The sequence below is a fragment of the Protopterus annectens genome, chromosome 2.part1, assembly GCF_019279795.1.
Source record: "Protopterus annectens isolate FY-2018-M chromosome 2.part1, PAN1.0, whole genome shotgun sequence".
Taxonomy (NCBI): Eukaryota; Metazoa; Chordata; order Ceratodontiformes; family Protopteridae; genus Protopterus; species Protopterus annectens.
Genome location: NC_056729.1, coordinates 330,865,097 through 330,887,992, shown reverse-complemented (window position 1 = coordinate 330,887,992; position 22,896 = coordinate 330,865,097). Strand labels below are relative to the sequence as shown.

The window sequence follows — 22,896 nt, the reverse complement described above, 5'->3', positions numbered from 1 at the left end:
TGCCAGCAGACCAACAAGGATCCGGAATCTACTCAAGGTTCTTTTTAGTTCCAAAGAAAACAGGGGACTGGAGACCGATTTTGGATCTCAGTGTCTTGAACAAATCAGTCAAGAAAACAAGATTTCGGATGGTCACGCTGCAATCCATTCTTCCCCTTTTGGGCAAAGGAAACTGGATGTGCTCTATAGACCTTTGGGATGCGTACTATCACATAAAAATGAACAGACGCTCCAGAAGATTCCTCCGCTTCAGGCTGGGAACCAGTCATTTTCAGTTCAGGGCCCTGCCCTTTGGTCTCACCACTGCCCCGGTGTTTACCAAATGCATGGCAGTGGTAGCTTCTCACCTGAGACGACAAGGATTCCAGGTGTTTCCATATTTGGACGACTGGCTTCTCACAGCTCCCACCAAGCATCTCCTTCTGATGGCCAGAGATTATACTTTTCGCTTTGTCAAAACTGGGTATTTCAATAAATTGCGAAAAGTCTGTTTTGTCGCCTTGTCGCACTATTACCTACATAGGCGCAAATTTAGATACTATAAACATGTCTGCAAGGCTAACGAACCAAAGGATATCAGACATTCACAAATTGGTGTCACTTCTTCTCAACAACAACAGAGTCAAAGCCAGGTTAGTTCTAAAGGTGTTGGGAATCATGGCAGCGCCATACCTCTCCTTCCATTGGCCAGATACCACATGCGGATCCTTCAGTGGATGCTTTTACTCAATGGTCATACCAGGAACTTCCAATGTCTCACACCATTATGATCACGCAAGCGTGCAAAAAGCATCTCATATGGTGGATGTCTTCCCCCCAGCTCCTGTCGGGAAGACCATTTGTTCCACCTCCTCCGGTTGCTACTCTGACAACGGATGCCTCCCTGATCGGGTGGGGGGGGCATTATCAGGGCAGGACAGTCCAGGGCACATGGCAACCAAACGAATGCCACTTGCACATAAATGTTCTGGAGATGAGAGCAGTGCTTTTAGCGTTGCAAGCCCTGCAGGACTCTCTTCCCTTGGGAACGATTGCAATCCAGACAGACAATATGTCTGTAGTGTGGTACATCAACAAACAAGGCGGAACCAGATCATACCCCCTGTGTCGAGAAGCACTCAGACTGTGGCAATGGGCGATTTCTTCTCAGCGTTTTCTGATAGCAACGCACATCCCCGGGAAGTCCAATCACATTGCGGACAAGTTGAGCAGAGCTATACTCATGCCTCACGAGTGGTCTCTGAAAGACTCTGTAGTGAGAGAAATCTTTCTCAAGTGGGGTCAGCCTTGCTGCGATCTTTTTGCTACTCCCCAAAACAGCAAGTGCAGAGAATATTTCACTCTATTCCCTTTACCAGGCCAACCCAGCAGGGACGCCTAGTCCAAGTTTGGCCCCGGGACTTCTGTATGCATTTCCTCCTTTCCCACTGATCTCTCAAGTAATACAGAAAGCTATCGCTCAGAAGGCCTCATTGATCCTCATTGCTCCTTACTGGCCTCGACAAGTGTGGTTCCCCTTTCTACATCAATTTCTTTTGAGCGACCGTGGAATCTGGACCTAGTTCCAGATCTTTTGATCCATCAGTCGGGTCAGTTTCATCGCCCTCCCTCTCTGAACCTCACTGCTTGGTTCCTCCAATTCCAACCGTAGCCAGGCTTCCTCAATTATCTCACTCTGTTAGAGATATATTGATAGCTTCCCATAAATCTTCCACTGAAAGATTTATTTGAGTAAGTGGAAACGCTTCTCATATTGGGCACAAGGAAAGGACATAGATCCTTTCACCGCTTCCATCCAACTAGTCCTTGATTTTTTAGCTGAACTCTTCCATGCAGGTTCATCTCCATCTACTCTTAAGGTTCAATTGGCAGCTATCTCTAACTTCCATGTGGGTATTTCTGAATCTGCCCTAATGTCCCACAAACTTTGCAAAGCCTTTTTGAAAGGAGTTTTTCTTCTCAGACCTCCTATAAGAAATCCTCCTTCTCCTTGGGACCTAAATTTAGTTCTTGCTTCTTTGATTCTTTCCCCTTTCGAACCTGCAGCTTCATGTTCCTTGAAATTATTATCATGGAAAACTCTCTTTCTGGTGGCTATTACATCAGCCAGAAGAGTTTCAGAACTCCAAGCACTCAGTTGTCGTCCTCCTTATCTTTTGTTCCATAAGGACAGAGTGTCCTTACGAACTAACCCGTCTTTTTTACCTAAGGTGGTTTCAACATCAAATCTAAACCAAAGCATTGACCTCCCTGTCTTTTTTCCAGAGTATTCCAATAGGTCTGAACAAAAGTTACACTGCCTGGATGTTCATCGTCAATTAAGGTACTACTTGGATAGAACAAAACAATTCAGAAAATCTGATCAGCTGTTTGTCTCCTATGAAAGCAGAAAGGGACTTTCAGTTTCAAAGGTATCATTATCCAGATGGCTAACATCTTTGATTTCCCTGGTATATGAAATTAGACAACAGAAATTGCCTAATAAACCTAAAGCCCATTCCACCAGAGCTTTGGCTACTTCTTTAGCCTTCCAAGACAGACTGCCTATTGACACCATTTGTGCAGCTGCTACTTGGGCTACTCCTCACACTTTTATTTCTCATTATAAGTTGGATTTAGCTTCTAGGCATAGAGCTAACTTTGGTTCCACTGTTCTCAGGAGTCTGTTCCGTTAGGCCACCCGGGACAAGGTGCTAGGGACGCTGTCCCATCCAGCAAGAATGAAGAGATAGACAACTTAACATATAGAAGTTATGTTCTTACCATAACGCTCCATGTTAGTTGTCTTCTCGCCTTCTTGCGTCCCACCCCCCTTCCCCCTGGCCTGGACAGACCTTGAGGAGTTGTGATCGTGACCTCTCTTTCTACCACCTCTTTCTTAGTCATATGCTATTTTGCATATTTCTTGGTTCAGGATGTAGGTCACCTTCTTTCTTCCTGTTGTTAGAGGTGGACTCTGTTTTACAGTTATACTGTTACTGTGATAAGCTGGGGTTAGCTTACAAACGAGATCTGAGGTAACTCTCGCCTAGCATTGTGGGATATAAGGGGAGCCTCGAGCCGGTGGAACCAACTCTCGAGCTTTTAGAGTGGCCGAGTCGGAGCCGAGGTCGGCTCCGAACCCATCCAGCAAGAAGAAGGCGAGAAGAAGACAACTAACATGGAACGTTATGGTAAGAACATAACTTCTATTTTTACAGCATCTGGCATTTGTCAAACACCTTCTAAGTTGCCTAGGGTACACAGTAAACAAAAATAAATCAAAACTAGTGCCCTCACAAAACATAATATTCCTGGGTGCCAGCTTGAATACAACAGCCCAGATGGCTTATCTCACGCCAGACAAACAACGACAGCTGTTTCAATATTTCAAAATAATGGCAACAAAGACCCAACTCCCTGCAAGAAAAACTCTGCAGGCCTTGGGATTCATGGCATCTTGCATACTACTACTACCATTTGCAAAGCTGCATATGAGGAAATTGCAATGGTACCTGAAAAGTGTATGGACTCAGCACAGCCGCAGCCTGGAAACAATGATACCACTCATTCCCTGCCTTCAACAGGAGTTTCTATGGTGGGCACAGGCATGTCACCTCAACAAGGGTCAGCCTTTCACCTTACCCACAGCCAGGCAAACTGGCTACAGATGCATCGGACTATGCCTGGGGAGCACACATGGCAGGACAGTGCATTCAGGGCAAATGGACTACAGGTCAGAGACACCTGCATATCAATCAAAAAAAAATGCTAGCAGTGCAGAATGCCCAACAGCTTTCAAGGACCTTCTTCACCCAGGACAACTACTAATAAGAACAGACAACACCACAGTTATGTGGTACATAAGCAAGGGGGCACACCTTCCTACCCTCTATGCAGGCAAGCAATGACCTTGTGGAACACTGCACTGTCTTACCAGGTTCAATTACAAGCACAATTCCTGCCAGGAAAGAAAAACACATTGGCAGACGACCTAAGCAGAAACATCATGGATCCACATGAATGGAAACTAGATCCACAAGTATTTGCAATGATAGTTCAAAAATGGGGACGCCCAGACATAGATCTGTTTGCAAGCCCCCACAATCACCAACTTCAAAAATTTTGCACAAGGACCTTCAATCCACTAGCTTGGAAAGTGGACGCCCTCTCATTCAGTTGGAAAACATTAACAGTGTATGCCTTACCTCCACTGCCTCTTCTAGCAAAGGTACCGCTGAAAGTCAGATTAGAGAGGCCACAAATGATTCTCGTTGCACCAGACTGGCCACACCAGCATTGGTATCCAATTTTAAGGAACATGGCCCAGGGCCCACCATGGGATTTTGCCGCAGATTCCTCACCTGCTCACCCAGCGAGACCATCTGATTCTATACAGCTAGCTCAAGACTTTAAACCTGGCTGCATGGCAAATTACCTAAACAACCAGCCAACACCTTTATCCAAAGCTGTTATGGATGTCATTCTGGAGGCCAGGAGGCCCAGCACCAGGAAAACCTATTCAGACAAATGGAAAAGATTTTGCGCCTGGAAACAGGCTAAAGACCTAAATCCCCTGGAGCCGAATATCCCTCATTCTACAATATTTAACTGAGATGTTACACAAAGGACTTTGCTTTTCATCTATTAAGATCCACGCCTCAGCAATTTCAGCACGGATCCTCCTTTATTTTCACATCCACTCCTAAGACAGTACCTCAGGAGGGCTAAGAACTTAAGACCGCCAAGGAGAGCTCCAACACCTACTTGGGATCTCAACTTTGTCCTGGAAAAGCTTACACTGCTGCCCTTTGAACCAGCTTTTTCAGCTGATTTAAAATTTCTTTCATGGAAAACTGCCCTACTACAAGCAATAACCTCCGCTAGAAGAGTCTCAGAGCTACAGGCACTAATGGCAGTGGAACCTTTCCTCATTTTTCATCAACAAAGGAGAAAGACTCCTGCACTCTTTGGACATTCACAGGCAATTACGTTACTACTTGGATAAAACTAGGGCTTTCAGAAAAACTGACCAGCTCTTTGTAGCCTATGCTACAGGATCACAAGGAAAAGCTATCTCAAAACAGACCATTTCTAAATGGATAGGACATTGCATACGTTTCTGCTACACACATCATGGGTAACCAGTACCTGCTTACATTAGGTCCCACTCCACCAGGGCTACAGCTACATCAGCAGCCTTTCTCAGGGGAGTGCCAACCAAGGATATTCTGGAAGCTGCTACTTGGAGTTCAGTGCACACCTTCACCAAACACCATCACTTACCTCTTTACTCTAAGACTAGAGCTGGTTTTGCCACTGCAGTTTTGCAGGGCCTACTAGCTTCTTCTAACCCTGTTTGACTCCACCTCCCCTCCTTAGCTTTGGGATTCAACCCAAGTGTGATGACTGCAGCAGGGTAACACGATGAACATAGTACAGTTTTGTACCTACCATAAATGTAGATGTTAGAGTGTTCACCCTGCTGCAGTCCAGGTTACCCTCCCTCCATCCCCTCTGAACTAGCTGAACTTATCTCTACCACTTTATCCTATACTACCTCTGTGGTGTATTCGCTTGTACCCAAGGGTTTTGTTTTATTTTTATATAGCCATGTGTGTGTGTGTATGTATATATGTATATGTGTATATGTATATATATGTATATGTATATATATATATATATATATATATATATATATATTTTTTTTTGCCTACTTATTGGGGGCACCTGACATCTGGGACAAGAAAAACTGAAGAAAATGGCGTCGGATGCCTATACCCCTGGCGCACTGACATCAGGGAAGAAGCGAGAGCAACCGACGCCGGACCAAGACTTTGGAATTCGGGCCGACTGTGGGACCGCCTGACTGCAAGGTAACCCAAGTGTGATGACTGCAGCAGGGTGAACACTTGAACATCTACATTTATGGTAGGTACAAAACTGTATTTTTCCAATAATATGATTAACTGGAACCTGTATGTTCTTTTTTTATTTAATAATAAATATTTTGATTTAGATTTGTTGGAGAGTCCTGAGATTTTTTTGTTACTATATCCACTTCACCTAACACTTAGAGTTGGGTAATATAAGTAAGACATCATCAGCAAGTAAGACATCATCAGCAAACATCATTATTGTAGAAATATATTGGTCATATATATTTATACCTCATAACAAATAGTTATTATGTGTTAAAATGGCAAGTATTTCTGTGGCCAGAGCAAGTAGGATAGGGAGCATGGGACATCGTTGTCTAGTACCTCTAGTGATTTAGATTGCTTTGGAAGTAAAGTGACCTAATTTGACATGCTATATTATTTTCATATATTTTCTTTATCATTGTTATAAAAAAGGGAGAGAAATCAAATAACTGTAAGACTTTAAATAACCCCAATTTAAGGAATCAAAGGCCTTTTGAATATCTAGACCTATTGTCAGTGTGGTTTCCTCTGTTGAGGTAATCTATCAGAGTTAATACTCTTTTAATATTATCCTGTGTATGCCTGTTATGTATGAAACAAGTTTGGTCTTCATTAATTTTAGATATGGATATTTTCAATCTATTGACCATAATTGACATAGTTTATAATCATTATTCAACAAAGAAATTGGTCTAGGTGAGTTGCAATGATTAGGGTCCTTATTCTCTTTTAATGTAGGGGAAATTAGAGAATATCTCTAAGAAGGAGGAATATTTGCTAATGTTTGAACTTCAAGAAAGGTTTTATGTAGGGGAGAGATTATAGAAGAAGGGAACAATCTATAAATTTCAATAATTAAGCCACCTATTCCAGGTGCTTTATTAGACTTCCTTCCTTTAATCCCATCTGTAATTTCCTTTTGAGAAATAGTTTTTTGTATATCTAACTTAAGTTCCTCAGGAATTCTTATGTTGGGAACTATATTCTCTAACTTCTCACATTCATTTGTACTTATTTTATCTTTATGATGCTCTGCATAATGATAATTAAAAGCCTCCAAAATGTCCCCTATGATCAAGACTTTTTTCCTTTTCCCTTCATGAAAGATACTATTTTGATTGTATCTTAACTTTCATAGGGTATGAAGATGCTTAGAAGAGGTAGCATAAGAATTTAATTTCAATTTTTCCATAGCTGAATTAGTTTTATGGGATAATATTTCATTGCATTTCTTATTTGCTTCTTCTATTTTCTTATCTGTAACATTTAAGTTTTTATTAGATTTAAGGGATGATGATTGATTTTGGAGTTGCTGTAACTGAGTCCCATTCTGTAATTTTATTTTTGTACCAGCTAATGGTTTTACCATATAAATAGGCCTTAAGAGAATCCCAAACCATGTACCATGCCTATAGTCCTGGTGTGAGAATAGTAAAGAATTTGGTCCCAAAGCATTAAAGGTATCTTTTAATTTAAACATTTCTGTCCATTTTTAACTGTTTTTGGCTGAGGACAGTAGTCCAGGAGATTTCCTATTGGTAGTTTCTGTAAGATCTGTGATGCAGTTAAAATCACCTCCTAGTATAATATTACCTTTAGAAGTAGTTGTAATAATGTCTAAGTGTTTCTTAGCTAGTCCAACCCCCATACCAGGGAACCAGTATAAATTAACAAGGGTCCAAATTCTATTATTAAACTTAAGTATAACTAAGGCAATGAGTCCATCACTATCTACATATTTATAAACAATTTGAGGATTTAAGAAAGTCTTTTTTTCCATAGAATTGTTACTCCTCTGGTCTTATTTTTATAAGAAGATTGAGCAAGTATTGTGTATTCCTTAGGGTCCCACATAAATGTGTCATATATTTTAGTGTGCGTCTCTTGGAGAAAAACTACTCGAGCCTCGTTTAGTTTGATACCTTAGTAGGTTGGCTCTCTTATATGGGTTGTTTATGCCATTAGTATTTAAGGATATCAAAGTTAAATCCATATCAGAATTCTTTAAAGATAACAAATAATAAAGGAACTTGTATTAATAGAATCCTGTATACATAATACTCTTCCTGAATAGACAGTAGAGAATATCAGTTGTTGTATTTCTATTTATCTCAATCCAAATAACTTTCCCCATGTAAAACAATTGTGTCGGGCATTTCAAAACTAGAAAAATGGCTAAATAACAAAAAAATTGCATATTTCACTCAGATATAAATTTTAATACACCATATACATGGAATAAGATACATTCCTAGTATAGCAAACAAAACTAAATCTGATAGACTACCTGTCCAAACCATCAACTTTTGTTGGTTCGAGCCCATGAAAACAAACTAAAAAAATGGAGAATATATTATAAATTAAGAGAAAAATAGTGGTGATAAACGACTAATCAGATAGTGATTCCAGTTAGGTTTTAGAGATGAGTTGCATACACTATTATTAGAAAACATTAAACATTTTATACAGTAATTCACTAAGGAAGCAAGGGACATATTAAGATATATATAATCTGAATTTAGTGCTTAATAGATTAAGGAAACATTAGCTTTATTAACAATCTAAATGATTACCCAAAATACCTAAGCATGTCATCTGTATTGGTTCTAATAAAAACTTCAAAATGGCAAAACAAATCAAAGAATCACTTAGCATTTGTATTTACTTGCCCTCTGAATAAATCTTATTACAAACTCCCACTAAATAAAAACTTCACGAGAATTGGGTGTTGGCACATAGTGAGTGTGTTGTTGTAGTGTCTTTCAGCTTTTCCCAGTTAGGGGTCGCCACAGCGGAAGTCCGGTCTGCTAATGATTGGCAGTAGATTTTTAAGTGCCGAATTGTCAGCTCTGATGCACAACCTTCAACGAAGGTATGCCCATTCACGCATGTCTCCACACAGAAGACGCTTTAGCTGAGAATCGAACAGGACAACGTCTTACTGTGAGGCGACAACGCTACCGCAGCACCACCACCGCAGTGGCACGTAGTGAGTGTGTGTCATTCCCAAAAGATAACATAAATTTTTAGAAATATTCCATAAGACATATTTGTCCTTATTAATTTACTCCTAAACTTTTGGAATAGCAGATGTTTAAATAACTGACTAAAATCAATTAACTGGCATCAGTTAAAATCACAAAAATTAGTAAAAACTATTATTTATATAAAACTTACTATGGCTAACAGGTCTTAAAAGTGAATGACTCAAAGACAAAATTAAGATCGAGATAGCTGTAAATATCTACCATAGTAATAGGGTAATACTGAAACTCATAACTTGTGTTATCACAAGATGTAGAAATTACTGATCTCTTTCCCTGTCATAAAGTGCTAATATACTAAAAACATGACGTTATAATAACTGGAAACATGACATCTGAAATATAAATAATATCTAGGATACAATAAGGAAATCAACATATTAAAAGCAAAGTAATTATAGTTCAATCAAAATTATTCATACATATATTTGCTAGGATTTAGTATGGTGTTTGAGTATCCTTACAGTTATTACCATTAGTCATAAGCCTTTCCTGTAAATGTATAAGCCTATACAAAACACTTCTAACTGCATAGGAAAGTAAGATCTATTTATAAAAAAACTCCTGTATATTCACTAGAAATGGTGGCTATAATTGTTTACAAGAAAAAAATAACATTTCAGTATATATTTGATCACAAAATATCGTCACTATTATAAACGGGAACCATGAATATGTTTGCAGACAGTGTAGCTCATAATTCTTGTAAAAGAAGCCTACTATGCAATATTAACCAGAGACTTGACATTCACAATTAGGCTTGCATATACACATTAGATGTAATGTAATCTGATCTGCATGCATAGAATGCATGATGTCACAAGCTAAGTAAGAAAGCTTCACTTCTTAAATTTCAAACTGAAATTTTACCGCCCAGCACGCTACACAATACTGACCTCCCTTTAACTGTATCACAAAGTCTGCTTATTTACAGTAACAAATGCAAAGTTTAACTGTCAGATACTTCTAAACATTAAAATAACATTCAGTGCCATTAAGAGAGAAAACAGCGCTTTAACATTAAACTCTACAGCAACATAACTTGTAACCATTTAAAAACCTTGTGCCATAATGCAAGCATATAAATGTCAGAGACCCCCAATTTATGTCAAAGCCGGCAAACAGCTTTTTGTTCACACAGGTACCGATATATATTCTGAAACAATCAGAAATTATAAATATTAACAAAACTAGTTAATATATTCTAAATCATAGACATGCCCTGTTATCCCATGTATCCAAAACAGTTTTGATAAATTAATCTAAGCAGTGACTATGCCTGTGTAATAACTCAGAAGAACGTTAGCAGGGCAAAAGGCTATATATTATTTGAAATAAAGTATGTCATCTTAAGGTCATAAAAGCAAAGATAGCTTTCTATTCAGTTATATCACTCAATAAACCAGTAATATTATACCAATATACTAAAAGCATAAACAGTTATTTAATTTGTATATGAACAAAAAAAGTATAGAAATGAAAAAGCAAAAAGAGAAAGAAAAGCAATAAGAAAGATATTGTCATGACATACCTTACTTGAAGATTTAACAAGTATAGACAAATATTGTCATGACATACCTTACTTGAAGATTTAACAAGTATAAAACAAATTGAAGTCCAGTTGCAGTGTATACTTTGAGAGATTTAGTGGGAACAGCAATCTTTGTCTCAGGTTTTTGTTTTTTCTTTTTAACATCAGTCCAAGAAGATTTATCAGTAACTCTCTTCAGAGATGCAGATGTCCATTCCATATCTTCAGGTAATGAAATAATGTTATTGTTTTTAATAAAGGCAGTGGATTCCTCTAGGGCATTCAATGATCTCATTTCATTCTGATATCGAATTTTTATTCTGGCAGGAAAGACGAGATGAGTTTTGATGTTATTCTGCTTTAACAGTTTTATTAATAGCCAGGCTTTTTTTCCTCTGTTCCAAAACCGTGGTAGAATAGTCATTATCAAACCTAATTGGATTTTGATTAAATTTTTATGGACTTTTCCTCTGGGCAGATTTTAGGACCAACTTCTTGTCCAAATAAGATAGAAACTTTGACTATTGATCTGGGAGGAGTAGAGGAGGATGTTGACACTGGCTTCCCTAAAGCTCCTATGAGCCCTTTCAGTACCAAAGGACAGACCCTCATTTAAATCTAAAATCTCTGGAATCCAGGTATTCAGGAAAGAAATGATATCTTCTCCTTCAGCTCTCGCAGGGATGCCAAAAATCCTTATATTTGACCTTCTCTCCCTGTTTTCCAGGTCATCCACTTTATTGAGAAGACAAATGTTTTGTTTGATGAGAATATTTCAGGATTTCTTCTTCCTTCAGTCTTCCATCAAGATCATTCAGGGATGCTTCTAAGTGTGTTATTCTGGATTGATGCTGCTGCTGTACAAGTTCCTTGAGAGAATCTGTTTGTTTCTGACAATTTTCCATGAGGTTTTGTAAATTCTCCTTAAAATCATCCATTTTTAGCGAGTGTTCTTGTAGCGCAGACGTCACGAGCTGCATTTCTTTTTTTAAAGCCATGTCAGAATGAGAAGTCTTCAAAGTGCTCATCTCCACAAATTATATATTCTCCTTTATAATTTGACAGGGAAAAACTTTCCTAAGTTCACCAAAGTTACTAATAATATAGTTTAAACTTTCATCTATCAAGTCTAAGTATATTTTGCTAAAATAAAATACGTTATTTCCTGATTTTTATACTAGTTTCATGGAGCTCTGAAAAACTGCTGCTATCAGTTGGCCATCTTGGCTCTGCACCCCCAACTATAAAAATCCCTTACATTGTGGTTTTGATGCCTTAGAAGCCTCTACCAGGGCTGTAGCTACAGGGTCAGTTATCAGAAGGCATGCCTGGTTAAGGGAGCAACCTTTGCCTGACAGGGTAAAATCCAAACTTTCAGATGCCTCTCTGGGTAAAGAGCAGTTGTTTGGCCCCAAGACTAAGGAGGTCATCAAGAAAATGGAGGACAAAGCCAAATCCATGCAGACTGTCAAGGACTTTTTGCAAGTGCAGCCTCCCATGTTCAGCAGAAACTTCCCTACTAAGCACTGGTCCTTTCCCTCTCAAACAAAGCCAATACAGAGAAAGGGATGCAGAGACGGAACCCCTAGGCTGCAGGTGCACAGCCAACAAAAAACTAAGCAGTGGGCAACTGCTGCTCCAAGGCAGGTGAGATGTTCTTCGTGTTTCACTGTTGCAGTCATCACACTTTGGTTATCTGCCTGCAGGTAGCCCTCAGTCAGCCCGAATACCAGACACTTAGTATTTCTGCGTTGGATGCTGTCGCTCCAGGACTGATGCCAGGTCATCAGAGGTATAAAAACAGGCAGCCGACGCAATTACCTTAGTCTTTCTTGCCGAGGAGCTCGAAGCAGAAGCAGTTCGCAAGTGCCGGTCGGCCGCTACCTGAATTTTTGTTTACGAATTGAATAATCCTGAAGTCTTCTAAAGCTAAGTACCCCGTTGGGGATCCTTTTTTCTTGCTCTAACCGATGTCGGAAAAGTTAACAAGTGTCCTGCCTGTGGAAAGCAAATACCTCACAGATTTTCATTCTTATTGCATCACCTGTTTAGGGCCAGACCATGACGTACCTCGCTGTCTGTTTTGTGCCCTGTTTAACGCCCAAACCATTCATCGTCGGGCTCTTTGTCGCCAAATTCGTTTGCTCTCAATCTCCATATTCTGAAATGGCTTTGGTAATCCATCCGACTACTGATCTTCTGAAAAAAGGTAAGGATGAAGACAGACAGACCGCATAGGTCCAAAGCTGCCGATGACACTTCCGTTAAGCTAGTCGACAGTCCACCGGTACTCTGGTGCTTTCGCAGCCCCTGATACCCGCTTCAGGGGATTCGCAGGCCTCTACCAAGACCCATTCGGAGTCCGATGTGCAGTGAGACTCTTCAACTATGGAACCTGTGGATGTCTCTACCTTGGATGGGTCTGGAGCCGCTGTGCAGACACCGGCTTCTGAGGCAGTTCTTCACTCAACCGATGTTAGACTCAAACCGACTTTAACCAAAACTACCGAGTTTCTTAGGCCCAGCGTACACACTACGCCTAGAAAACAGACGACCAAAGCACATGCATCTGCTCCCATGCCATAAAAATGCTTAGAATGGCAGAAGACCTTATTACGCTGATTAGGGGAAGTCTGCCTTCCCCTGCTAAAAGGAGACCAGTCCCCTACAGCTCAGACCAGGAGTCCAATATCTCAGATTTCTGATTATGAAGAAATGCCCTTGTCTGCTTATGAGGATTCAGATGCAGAGGAATCCATTCTCTCTGCCTCCCCTCCAGAGGATTTTTCTTTTGGTGAAACCTTGCATACTTTGAGAGCATTTCCACTGGGAATGCCAAGACTATCCTCAGTCCAAAAAGAGACTCTGAGAATTCCTAGAGTTGCCTCAGCACAGGCCTTTAGCAATGCCCTCTGTCCTGGATGTTGATGTTTTTATGGAATCCAGTCTTACTCTTGACACTTTAGGAAACCAGACCGGTACTACAGAGTACCTGACACATAAATTTATTTTCAAGAATCCTACTGCTGACCCAGAAATCATTTCCCAGGTGCCTATAGGTATCAAGGCTACTACAGCAAGAATCCCACCCCTTCGGACAGGGATTCCAGAGCTTTGGACAGATGGGGTAAGACAGTATATACTTCTACAACTCTTGCTATTAGGACATTGAATTGTCAGTTTCACATGCTGAAGTATCATCAGCATATTATGGAACTTATTAAAAAGTGGCAACCTTTACAGACAGTGCAGAAAATAAAGAATTGTAGGAGCTTATGCACTCTGCAAGCCAAGTCAGTAAGCATACTTTGCGGTGTGGCTTTGACGCCCTAGAAGCATCTTGCAGGCAGCAGTCACTGGATCTGTACTGAGAAGACATGCTTGACTCAAGGAGCAGACCTTGCCAGACCATGTCAGATCAAAGTTACTAGACGCTCCTTTGAACAAGGACAGTTTGTTTGGCACCAAAGCAGAAGAGGTTCTTAAAAAGGAAGAAAGCTAAGTCTATGCAGACTGTTAAAGAATTCTTACAAATGCAACCCCCTAGATTCAGTAGGCATTGCCCTTACAAACACTGGTCCTTTCCAGCCTCCTCCAGGCCTTCTCAAACCAGACCCAGGTGAAACAGACCACCCAGACTACCGGCTCAGGGTATGCAGAGATCTAAGCAGTGGAGCGCCAACACCCCTAAAGCAGGGAGTGGTAAGCCACCTCCTTACGGAAAAAACTCACAATGACTTCTTTACTCCACTCCCCAGCCCTGCCAAATTGCTTGTGCCCCTAGGAGGAAAACTTGCCCTTCATGCAAAAAATTGGATGTCCATCACACAGGACCAGTGGGTCCTCAACATTGTATCCCAGGGGTATACATTTTCTTTCCATTCACTGCCAACCCCAAGTGGGTTTCCAGACCATCCTCCAAACCAGTGGGCAGAGGCTCAAAGCCAAGTAAGCTTCCCTGCTCAATATCCGAGCTATTCAGGTGGTTCCAGTAGAACAGAGGGGTCAAGGATTCTATTCCAGACTCTTCCTGGTAACCAGGAGAGAGGGCTCTTGGCACCCAATCCTGGATCTTTCAATTCTCAACACCTTTCTGGTGGTACTAAAATTCAAAATGCTTACCCTGCAACAGCTTCTTCCTATGCTAGCCAAGGATGCCTGGTTAGTCACCCTAGACTTAAAAGAAGCCTATCTGCACATCCCCATAAGGGAGTCATGCAGGAAGTAGCTACGTTTCAGGGCAGGATCTATGCGTCATCAGTTCTCTGCACTTCCCTTTGGCTTATCTACTGCACCCAGAGTTTTCACAAAATGCCTGTTTCCAGCCATTGCATACTGTAGGCAGAGAAATAGCCAAGTTTTCCCGTACTTGGATAACTGCCCGATTCAGGCGGATAGCCAGGAATTGCTGTTGCAGCACCTGACATTTGTGAAACACCTTCTCACTTCCTTGGGGTACACCATCAACAAAAAGAAATCAAAACTGGTACCCAGTCAGAAGATTGTATTCCTGGGAGCAAGTTTGGATACAGCATCCCAGATGGTATTCCTCACTTCAGAAAAACAAGTCTTATCTGACAGCCAACGTCAAACAAATGGCCACCAGAACCCAGCTGTCCACAAGAAAAATACTGCAGGCCCTAGGGTTCATGGCCTCATGTATACTACTAATTCCATATGCAAGACTGCATATGAGGAAACTTCAGTGGTACTTAAGTCTTTGGTGCCAACATTCTTAGGACCTGGAAACAGTACCCTGTCTAAGGGCAGAGTTCCTTTTGTGGGCAGAAGCATGCTACCACAACAAGGGACTGCCCTTTTCTCAACCCCACGCCACCCAGACCGTAACCACAGACGCATCAGACTATACCTGAGGAGCACACATGGATGGCAAATGCATTCATGGCCACTGTAGGCCATGTCAAATTCATCTGTACATCAACCAAAAAGAGATGCTAGCTGTGCAGAACGTCCTGACAGCTTTCAGATCCCTACGCTTTCCAGGACAATGTCTAATAAAAACAGACAACACCACAGTTATGTGGTACATCAAGAAGCAGGGGGAAACTACTCCTACCCACTCTGCAGGTTAGCCATGGCCCTGTGGCACATGGCCTTGGACATGCAAGTCCATCTGCAAGCTCAATTCCTGCCAGGCAAACAAAACTCATTGGCAGACGACTTAAGCAGAAATCTCCTAGACCCACACGAGTGGCAATTGGAGCCCAGCACCTTCAACCTTCTGATTTAGAAATGGGGGACCCCAGAGGTGGATCTCTTTGCCTCTCCCTACAACCACCAGCTCAGCAAATTCTGCACCAGGAATCCTCACAGCAGGGCCTGGAAAGTGGATTCCCTATCTTTTCTGTGGGAAAATCTCTCCGTCTATGCTTTCCCCCTCTGCCCCCTTCTGTCAAGAGTATTACTCAAGATAAGACAGGACAGACTAAGGACAATTCTGATTGCCCCGGACTGGCCATGCCAACACTGGTACCCACTCCTGCGCAGCCTGTCAACGGTGCCACCCTGACACCTACACCAGAACCCAACTCTGCTCTCTCAGCAGGAGGGACAGATTTTGCATCCACAACTGCAAACCCTAAATCTTGCAGCCTGGCTTATTTATTGAATTCTCCCCCAGCAACCCTAAGCAAGCAGGTGCTAGACATCATTCTTGAAGCCAGAAGACCCAGTACAAGAACATCCTATGCTGATAAGTGGAAAAGGTTCTGCTCCTGGATTTTATCTAAAGGAGCAGACACAACTCTGCCCTCCCTGCCTCTAATCCTGAATTACGTAGATCTACTCCACAAAGGCCTGTCCCTCTCCTCCATTACTCCCAACACTGAGCCACCTCTCTTCTCACACCCTGTTATCAAACAGTTCCCGAGTGGGGCAAACAACTTGCCACCAAGGAGTGCACCCACCCCTGTTTGGGACCCTAAGTTTGTACTGGAAAAGCTCATGCCCCCATTTGAACCTGCTGCGTCAGCAGACTTAAAATTCCTCTCTTGGAAAACAACCTTGCTTCTGGCCATCACTTCAGCTAGACGAGTGTCTGAGCTACAAGCACTTATGACTGTGGAACCCTTCATTATTTTCCATGCTGACAGGGTTTCCCTAAGGACCAACCCTTCCTTCATGCCTAAAGTGGTGTCCAGTGTGGCTCTCAACCAATCCATCCACTTGCCAACTTTCTTCCCTAATCCTCAAAATAAAGGGGAAAGGATCCTGCACTCCTTCGATGTGCACATACAGCTCAGATTCTACCTTGATAGGACTAAGCCCTTCAGAAAATCTGACCGGTTACTAGTCAGCTTTGCAACAGGGGCAGAGGGCAAGGCCATTTCAAAACAAACAATTTCCAAATGGATAGCACACTGCATCCATTTCTGCTGCAAGCACCATGGGAAACTAACCCCTCAGGGGGTCAGAACACATTCCACTAGGGCAACATCTACCTCTACAGCATTTCTCAGGGGAGTCCCTACCAGGGATATCTGGAAGCTGCTACCTGGAGTTCAGAACACACCTTCACCAAGCATTACCACCTGCCTATCTTTCCCAAATCCAGGGCAGGTTTTGCAACAGCAGTCCTCCAAGGCATACTTGCCAGCCCCAACTCTTCTTGACTGCCTCCACCCTTCTTCAGCTTTGGGAATCCACCCAAGTGTGGTGACTGCAACAGTGAAACATGAACAACATAGTACAGTCATGTACGCTGATGTTAGAGTGTATTCACTGTTGCAGTCCTGGTTTCCATCCCTCCAGCCCCCCTCTCTCTCTTCTCTCTATGGCTATTACATTGGTATTTACTTTTTACTGGTGGTGTTTTCTCCACCATAACTTAGCTCCCTATTTGGGGGGGGGGGGGGGGTCCTGACATTTAAGGCAAGAAAAACTGATGTAATGGCATCGGCTGCCTATTTTCTTATACCCCTGACGTTAGTCCTGGAGCGACAGCATCCAATGCAGAAATACTAAGTCTCTGGTATTTGGGCCGACTGAGGGCTACTTGCAGGCAGATAACCCAAGTGTGATGACTGCAACAGTGAATACACTCTTAACATCTACATTTATGGTAAGTGTACACAACTGTACTTTCTAAGCCCACTTCCTTCACTAGGGACTCGCAAAGACTCCCTCCCTTCTGCCCCCCCCCCCCCAGGTCTCCAAACAAGCTAGGAGGAAGACTTTCCCTGGCAGGCCATCAGTTCAGATCTATGGGTCCTGAAAATTATTACCAAAGGGTACAGATTCTATTTCAAAGAAAAACCAATGAGGTCATGTTGCCTGGATGACCCTGCAAACCAGACAGCAGAAGCTTTTCATCAGATCCTACAAAACGCTATGCCCAGGGTGCTATAGAACCCGTGCCCAAGGAACAGACAGGGAAGAGATTTTACTCAAGACTATTCCTGGTTCCCAGAAAGGAGGGCACATGGTGCCCTATCCTAGACCTCTCCAATCTGAATCTGTCCCTTCTGGTTCCAGAATTCAGAATGTTGACACTACAAAAACTACTACCCATGCTCCTGCAACAAGCCTGGCTAGTTATTCTAGAGATGAAGGATGCCTACTTGCATATTCCTATCAGAAAGTCCTGCAGGAGCTACCTAAGGTTCAGAGCAGGGTCCCAGTGCTTTCAGTTCTCTGCATTGCCCTTTGGCTTATCCACTGCTCCCAGAGTCTTTACAAAGTGCTTGGCTCCAGTCATTGCTTACTGCAGGCAGAGAGCCATACACATTTACCCCTACCTCAACGACTGTCTCATTCAGGCAGAAACCAAGGAAAAGCTCCTACAGAATCTCTCCTTTGTGCAGACCCTACTGACCTCACTGGGATTCACCATCAACTTGGAGAAATCCCAGCTACAACCCACATGAAGGATTACCTTACTCGGGTACCCTTCTAGACACATCCATGTAAATGCCCCCCCCCCCCCCCCCCCAGAAGCGGACCTTTCTTCAGTCCTACTTACAACAGCTGGCTCGCAAGACCTACCTCATAGCCAGGAGAATAATGCAAGTCCTGGGATACATGGCCTCCTGCATCCTACTGGTACCCCTTGCCAGATTGCATATGAGGAAACTGCAATGGTACCTAAGGAACCTCTGCTGCCAACACTCCCAGTCTCTGGAGCACCAACTCCCACTACTTCCTTGCTTAAGGAAAGCGCTCCTCTGGTAGGCCTAGGCTTGCTCCCTGAACAAGAGCCTTCTCTTGTCCTTCGGTCACACAAGTAAACCTTGACCACGGATGCCTCAGACATTGCCTGGGGAGCCCACGTAGGAACTCTGCAAACTCAGGCCTTTTGAGGACAGGAGGCTCTAGGTCTCCACATCAATTTGAAAGAGATGCTAGCGGTGCACAGAGCTATCCAAACCTTTCAAAAGCATCCGTCACCCAGGGTACTTTTAATAAAGACCAACAACACTACTGTCATGTGGTACATCAACAAACAGGGGGGCACTCATTCTTACCCCCTGTGATACCTTATTATGGAAGTCTGGCAGTCAGCCTTGAATCTGGGACTGCATTTAATAGCTCAGTACCTCCCAGGGAAGCAAAACACCCTGGCAGATCACTTAAGCAGACAGGTCATGGATCCCCATGAGTGTCAGTTGCACAAGGACACCATCTTACAGATAAGTCACATCTGGGGGGAGCCAGGCATAGACCTTTTCGCAAGCTACCAGAACTGCCAACTGACCAAATTCAGCTCAAGTCCGTTTCACCCAGAAGCCTGGTGGGTGGACGTCCTCTCCTTCCACTGGGGCACCCTGTTTGTATACACCCCCCCCCTCTTCCTCTGAGGGACCAAGGGCTATCCTGATTGTCCCGGACTGGCCAAGGCAGCAGTGGTACCCCATGCTCCTCAGCATGGTCATGCATCCTCCCTTTCCCTCCACCGCAGACCTTCTCACACAACAAGGAGGGAAGCTCCTGTATCCAGGTCTTGCCACACTCGTTATTCCACAGAGGCAGATGGCTCTTCAGTCCTCAGCAATCGGGTGTTGGGCATCATTAAGTAGGCTCATAGACCCAGCACCAGGAAATCTTATTCCTCGTAAGTGGAAGAGATTCACCTGATGGCGCTCCAGCAGGGGCGCCTCCAGCACTATCACCTCTTTACCATTGGTTCTGGACTACCTGGCAGAGCTCCTTCCATAAGGGTTTGTCTTGCTCCTCTATCAAGACTCCTGCTTCGGCTACCTCAGCCTACGTCCAGGCAGATCAGCTTTTATTCTCTCAACAGCTTTTGAAGCAGTTCCTCAGAGGTGTGGCTTGCATCAGACCACCAAGGCCACCTGCACCAGCTTGGGTTCTAAACTTTGTTCTGGAAAAGCTGACTCTACCCCCTTTCAAGCCAGCTTCCTCAGCAGATCTCAAATACCTCTCTTGGAAAACTGTTTTATTGCTAGCCATCATTTCTGCTAGGAGGGTGTCTGAGCTCCAGGCTCTTATGGCGACTGAGCCCTTCATCATCTTCCATGCAGACAGGGTCTCTAAGAACCAGCCCCTCCTTTATGCCTAAGGTGGTCTATAATGTAACCATTAACCAGGCCATACACCTTCCTACTTTCTTTCCTAAACCAACAAATAAGGTGGAGAGAATTCTGCATACCTTAGATGTGCACCGATAGTTGAGGTTTTACCTTGACAGGGCCAAATCAATGACCAACCCCTGATTTTCTTTGCCCCTGGGGCAGAAGGAAACCCATTACTAAGCAGACCATTTCCAAATGGATCTCTCATTGCATACATTTCAGTTACACCTTCCATGGAAAGAGTTCTCCCAAAACACTCCGATCCCATTCCACAAGAGCAGTCTGTACCTCCACAGCCTTTGTGAGGGGGGGGGGGAGGGTTCCTCCCAAGCAAATTCTGGAAGCTGCTACTTGGACATCTATACACACTTTCACCAGGCACTACCAGCTAGCTACATTCTCCAAAACTAGGGTATGCTGGCACCTCCCCCCATAATTTGTACAGCTTTCCTCCACCTACTTCCTCAGCTTTGGGATTCTTCCCACAAGTGATGACTGCAACAGTGGAACGTGAAGAACATAGTACAGTTGTGTATACTTGCCACATAAATATAGATGATCAAGTGTATTCACTGTTTCAGTCCTGTTTCCCTCCCACCTACCCCCTTTCTTGCCTAATATATATATTTTATCTGGAGCTCCAACCCTTTGGGGGGCAAGAAAAACTGATGTAATGGCGCCAGCTGTCTCCCTTTATAGCCCTGACAACCTGACGTCAGCCACACTCACAGAACAGCCGACGCATGAGGGAAACAGTTATATTTGGGCCAGCCGAGGGCTACCCAGCAAGGATAACCCACAAGTGATGACTGCAACAGTGAATGCACTCTAGCATCTACATTTATGTAAGTGTACACAACTGTACTTTCCCTAAACTAGTCCACTCATTTGCCTCGTATTTTGTGGGGACAGAAACCTGGAAGAATGAGTGCTTCACACTCTCAAAGGTATATCACCAGCTGCACTTCTGTCTGAAGTGTTTGCATAGGCTTCAAAAGAGAGAACATCTGCTTGCCTCTTTCATTTGGGGAAGGGCAGACTAGGCAGTTAGCTGAAGGGCAGTTAGCTGAAGGGCAGACTAGGCAGTTAGCTGAAAAGCAAGTCCATAAATTCCATTTATTTTTATATAGTTTAGTTTCTCTTCTCCAAATATCCCAAGTTCTTCCATCCCTTTTCTAATATGCAATACTTCAGTTAAAGTTTGTTTAGATTTTGATTTACATTTCCTAGCAGTTAGTTTTATGGTAGACAGTAGCATTAAACTTGGTAAAGCCTTGTGTCTAGGCAGTTCTGTTCAAGTCTTAAGCCATCTGGTAGTGAGACACGTAATGAAAAATACTGCTGCTGTCAAAGTTCATTCCACTGGAGTGTGGCTGCTTCCAGTGCTTGCTTTAAAAATTTGCCACTGTCCCATGATATTGATTAACATTTTCAACACGCATTATTGCATGGAGTTTTGACTTGATACCACCTTTTGTTTCATTTTTAGGAGGTCAGCCTTCTGAGTATTTTATCTTTGTCTTCTACTTCCACCCTGGATACTTCTGCTTGGGATTCTGATCCGTTATTGTATCCCTGATGAGGGCTCCAGTGTTTGGTATCTGATAAAGTATGCTACATATGGTCAGACACACATCCCTATACTTCATTAATCCTCTTAGCTAGTAGCTTGTTGGGGTTACCTTTATATAAACATTTTAGGTGTCAATTTTTTATTTTTAAATTGATTTACAGAAAGTGATTGTAGTGAGTCAGTGGGCTTTGGAGCTTAGCACATTCTTTTGTGTGGCTTGTGATGTTATCAAGTACCAGAATAGAGAGCATCTCCCCCTACATGCAGTCTTTTGGGGAGGAAATGCTAACTTGAATTAGAAGGACCAAACCTAAGGTGGACCCACCACAAAGGATCTCGCACAGATTTGCATTACAAATATGTGGCGCTTATTGAAGCTTCTCTGTCAGTGAGTATGTTTGGATTTGTGATCCGTTATGCACACAGAGCCTAGAATGAGCCAAAGACTGAAATGGTTGAGGACTGTTATGCTAATTGAGCAAATGTGTTGAAAAATATTTCATGGTATATGTGAACTGAAGTCTGCTTAAAAATGGCTCATGACCTGTTTTCTTTTGTTTATAGGTTTAACCGTATGGACTAATCCATTTGCAAAAAAATAGCGGTCATTGTTGACATTTAAAGACCAAGCAGAACAGCCTCCTTTTATATTTCTGCCTGTGTACCTGTGTTCTAATACTGGAATAATGGAGGCATGGAATGGGAATCTGTGAGAGAATGGGCAAGCACCAATAACAGATGTAGACTTTGGTTTATGGAACAAAAGTTGCTTCCATTTTCAGAACATATTCTTGTACATGTTTTTAACATAAAACTTTGAGCTTGCATCATTGTGGTTTGGAGCAGAAGAGAATGCTTCAGCATGTGTGCTCTTCATCACATCCATGTTTAAAAGGAAAGAATGCTGGTAGCAAATGCTTAACAGTGGTGTGGAACTGTAAATATTGACAAATGCCTAAAATGCTTTTTAATGAAGAATCAATAAAATCTTTTTTCTGTAACAGATTGGCATTGCTTTGAGTGTTTAATTTATTTATACATCACTGCTCATATATTGAGTTCAAGACCTACTGTTTCCAGTAAGTTGTAATGCACAGTGGTATATGTTTTTAAATAACATTTCAGTCAGACTTTGAGAGAGATTAACAAATCCTTATGAAAATGAATTAAGAGGTGCACCCTGTTTGGGAAGGTATCTTATTTTACGGTCTACAAATTTTTCCTCCCATTAACAGTACTATGGAAACCTATCTGTCACTGTTTAATACTACTTTAAATAATACAGCATCATTTG

General features: G+C 42.5%; 1 protein-coding gene across 1 annotated transcript in view; it reads left to right on the top strand.

Annotated features, from left to right (window-relative positions):
• Positions 1 to 22,607, top strand: part of SMIM20 (small integral membrane protein 20) — a 211,906-nt gene extending 189,299 nt beyond the window's left edge. Inside the window, exon 3 of the mRNA XM_044062157.1 lies at positions 22,167 to 22,607. Within this exon, the coding sequence (XP_043918092.1) occupies positions 22,167 to 22,204 (38 nt within the window). The 3' untranslated portion in view covers positions 22,205 to 22,607. The remainder of the gene's footprint in view (positions 1 to 22,166) is intronic.
• The last annotated feature ends 289 nt before the right edge of the window (positions 22,608 to 22,896 follow it).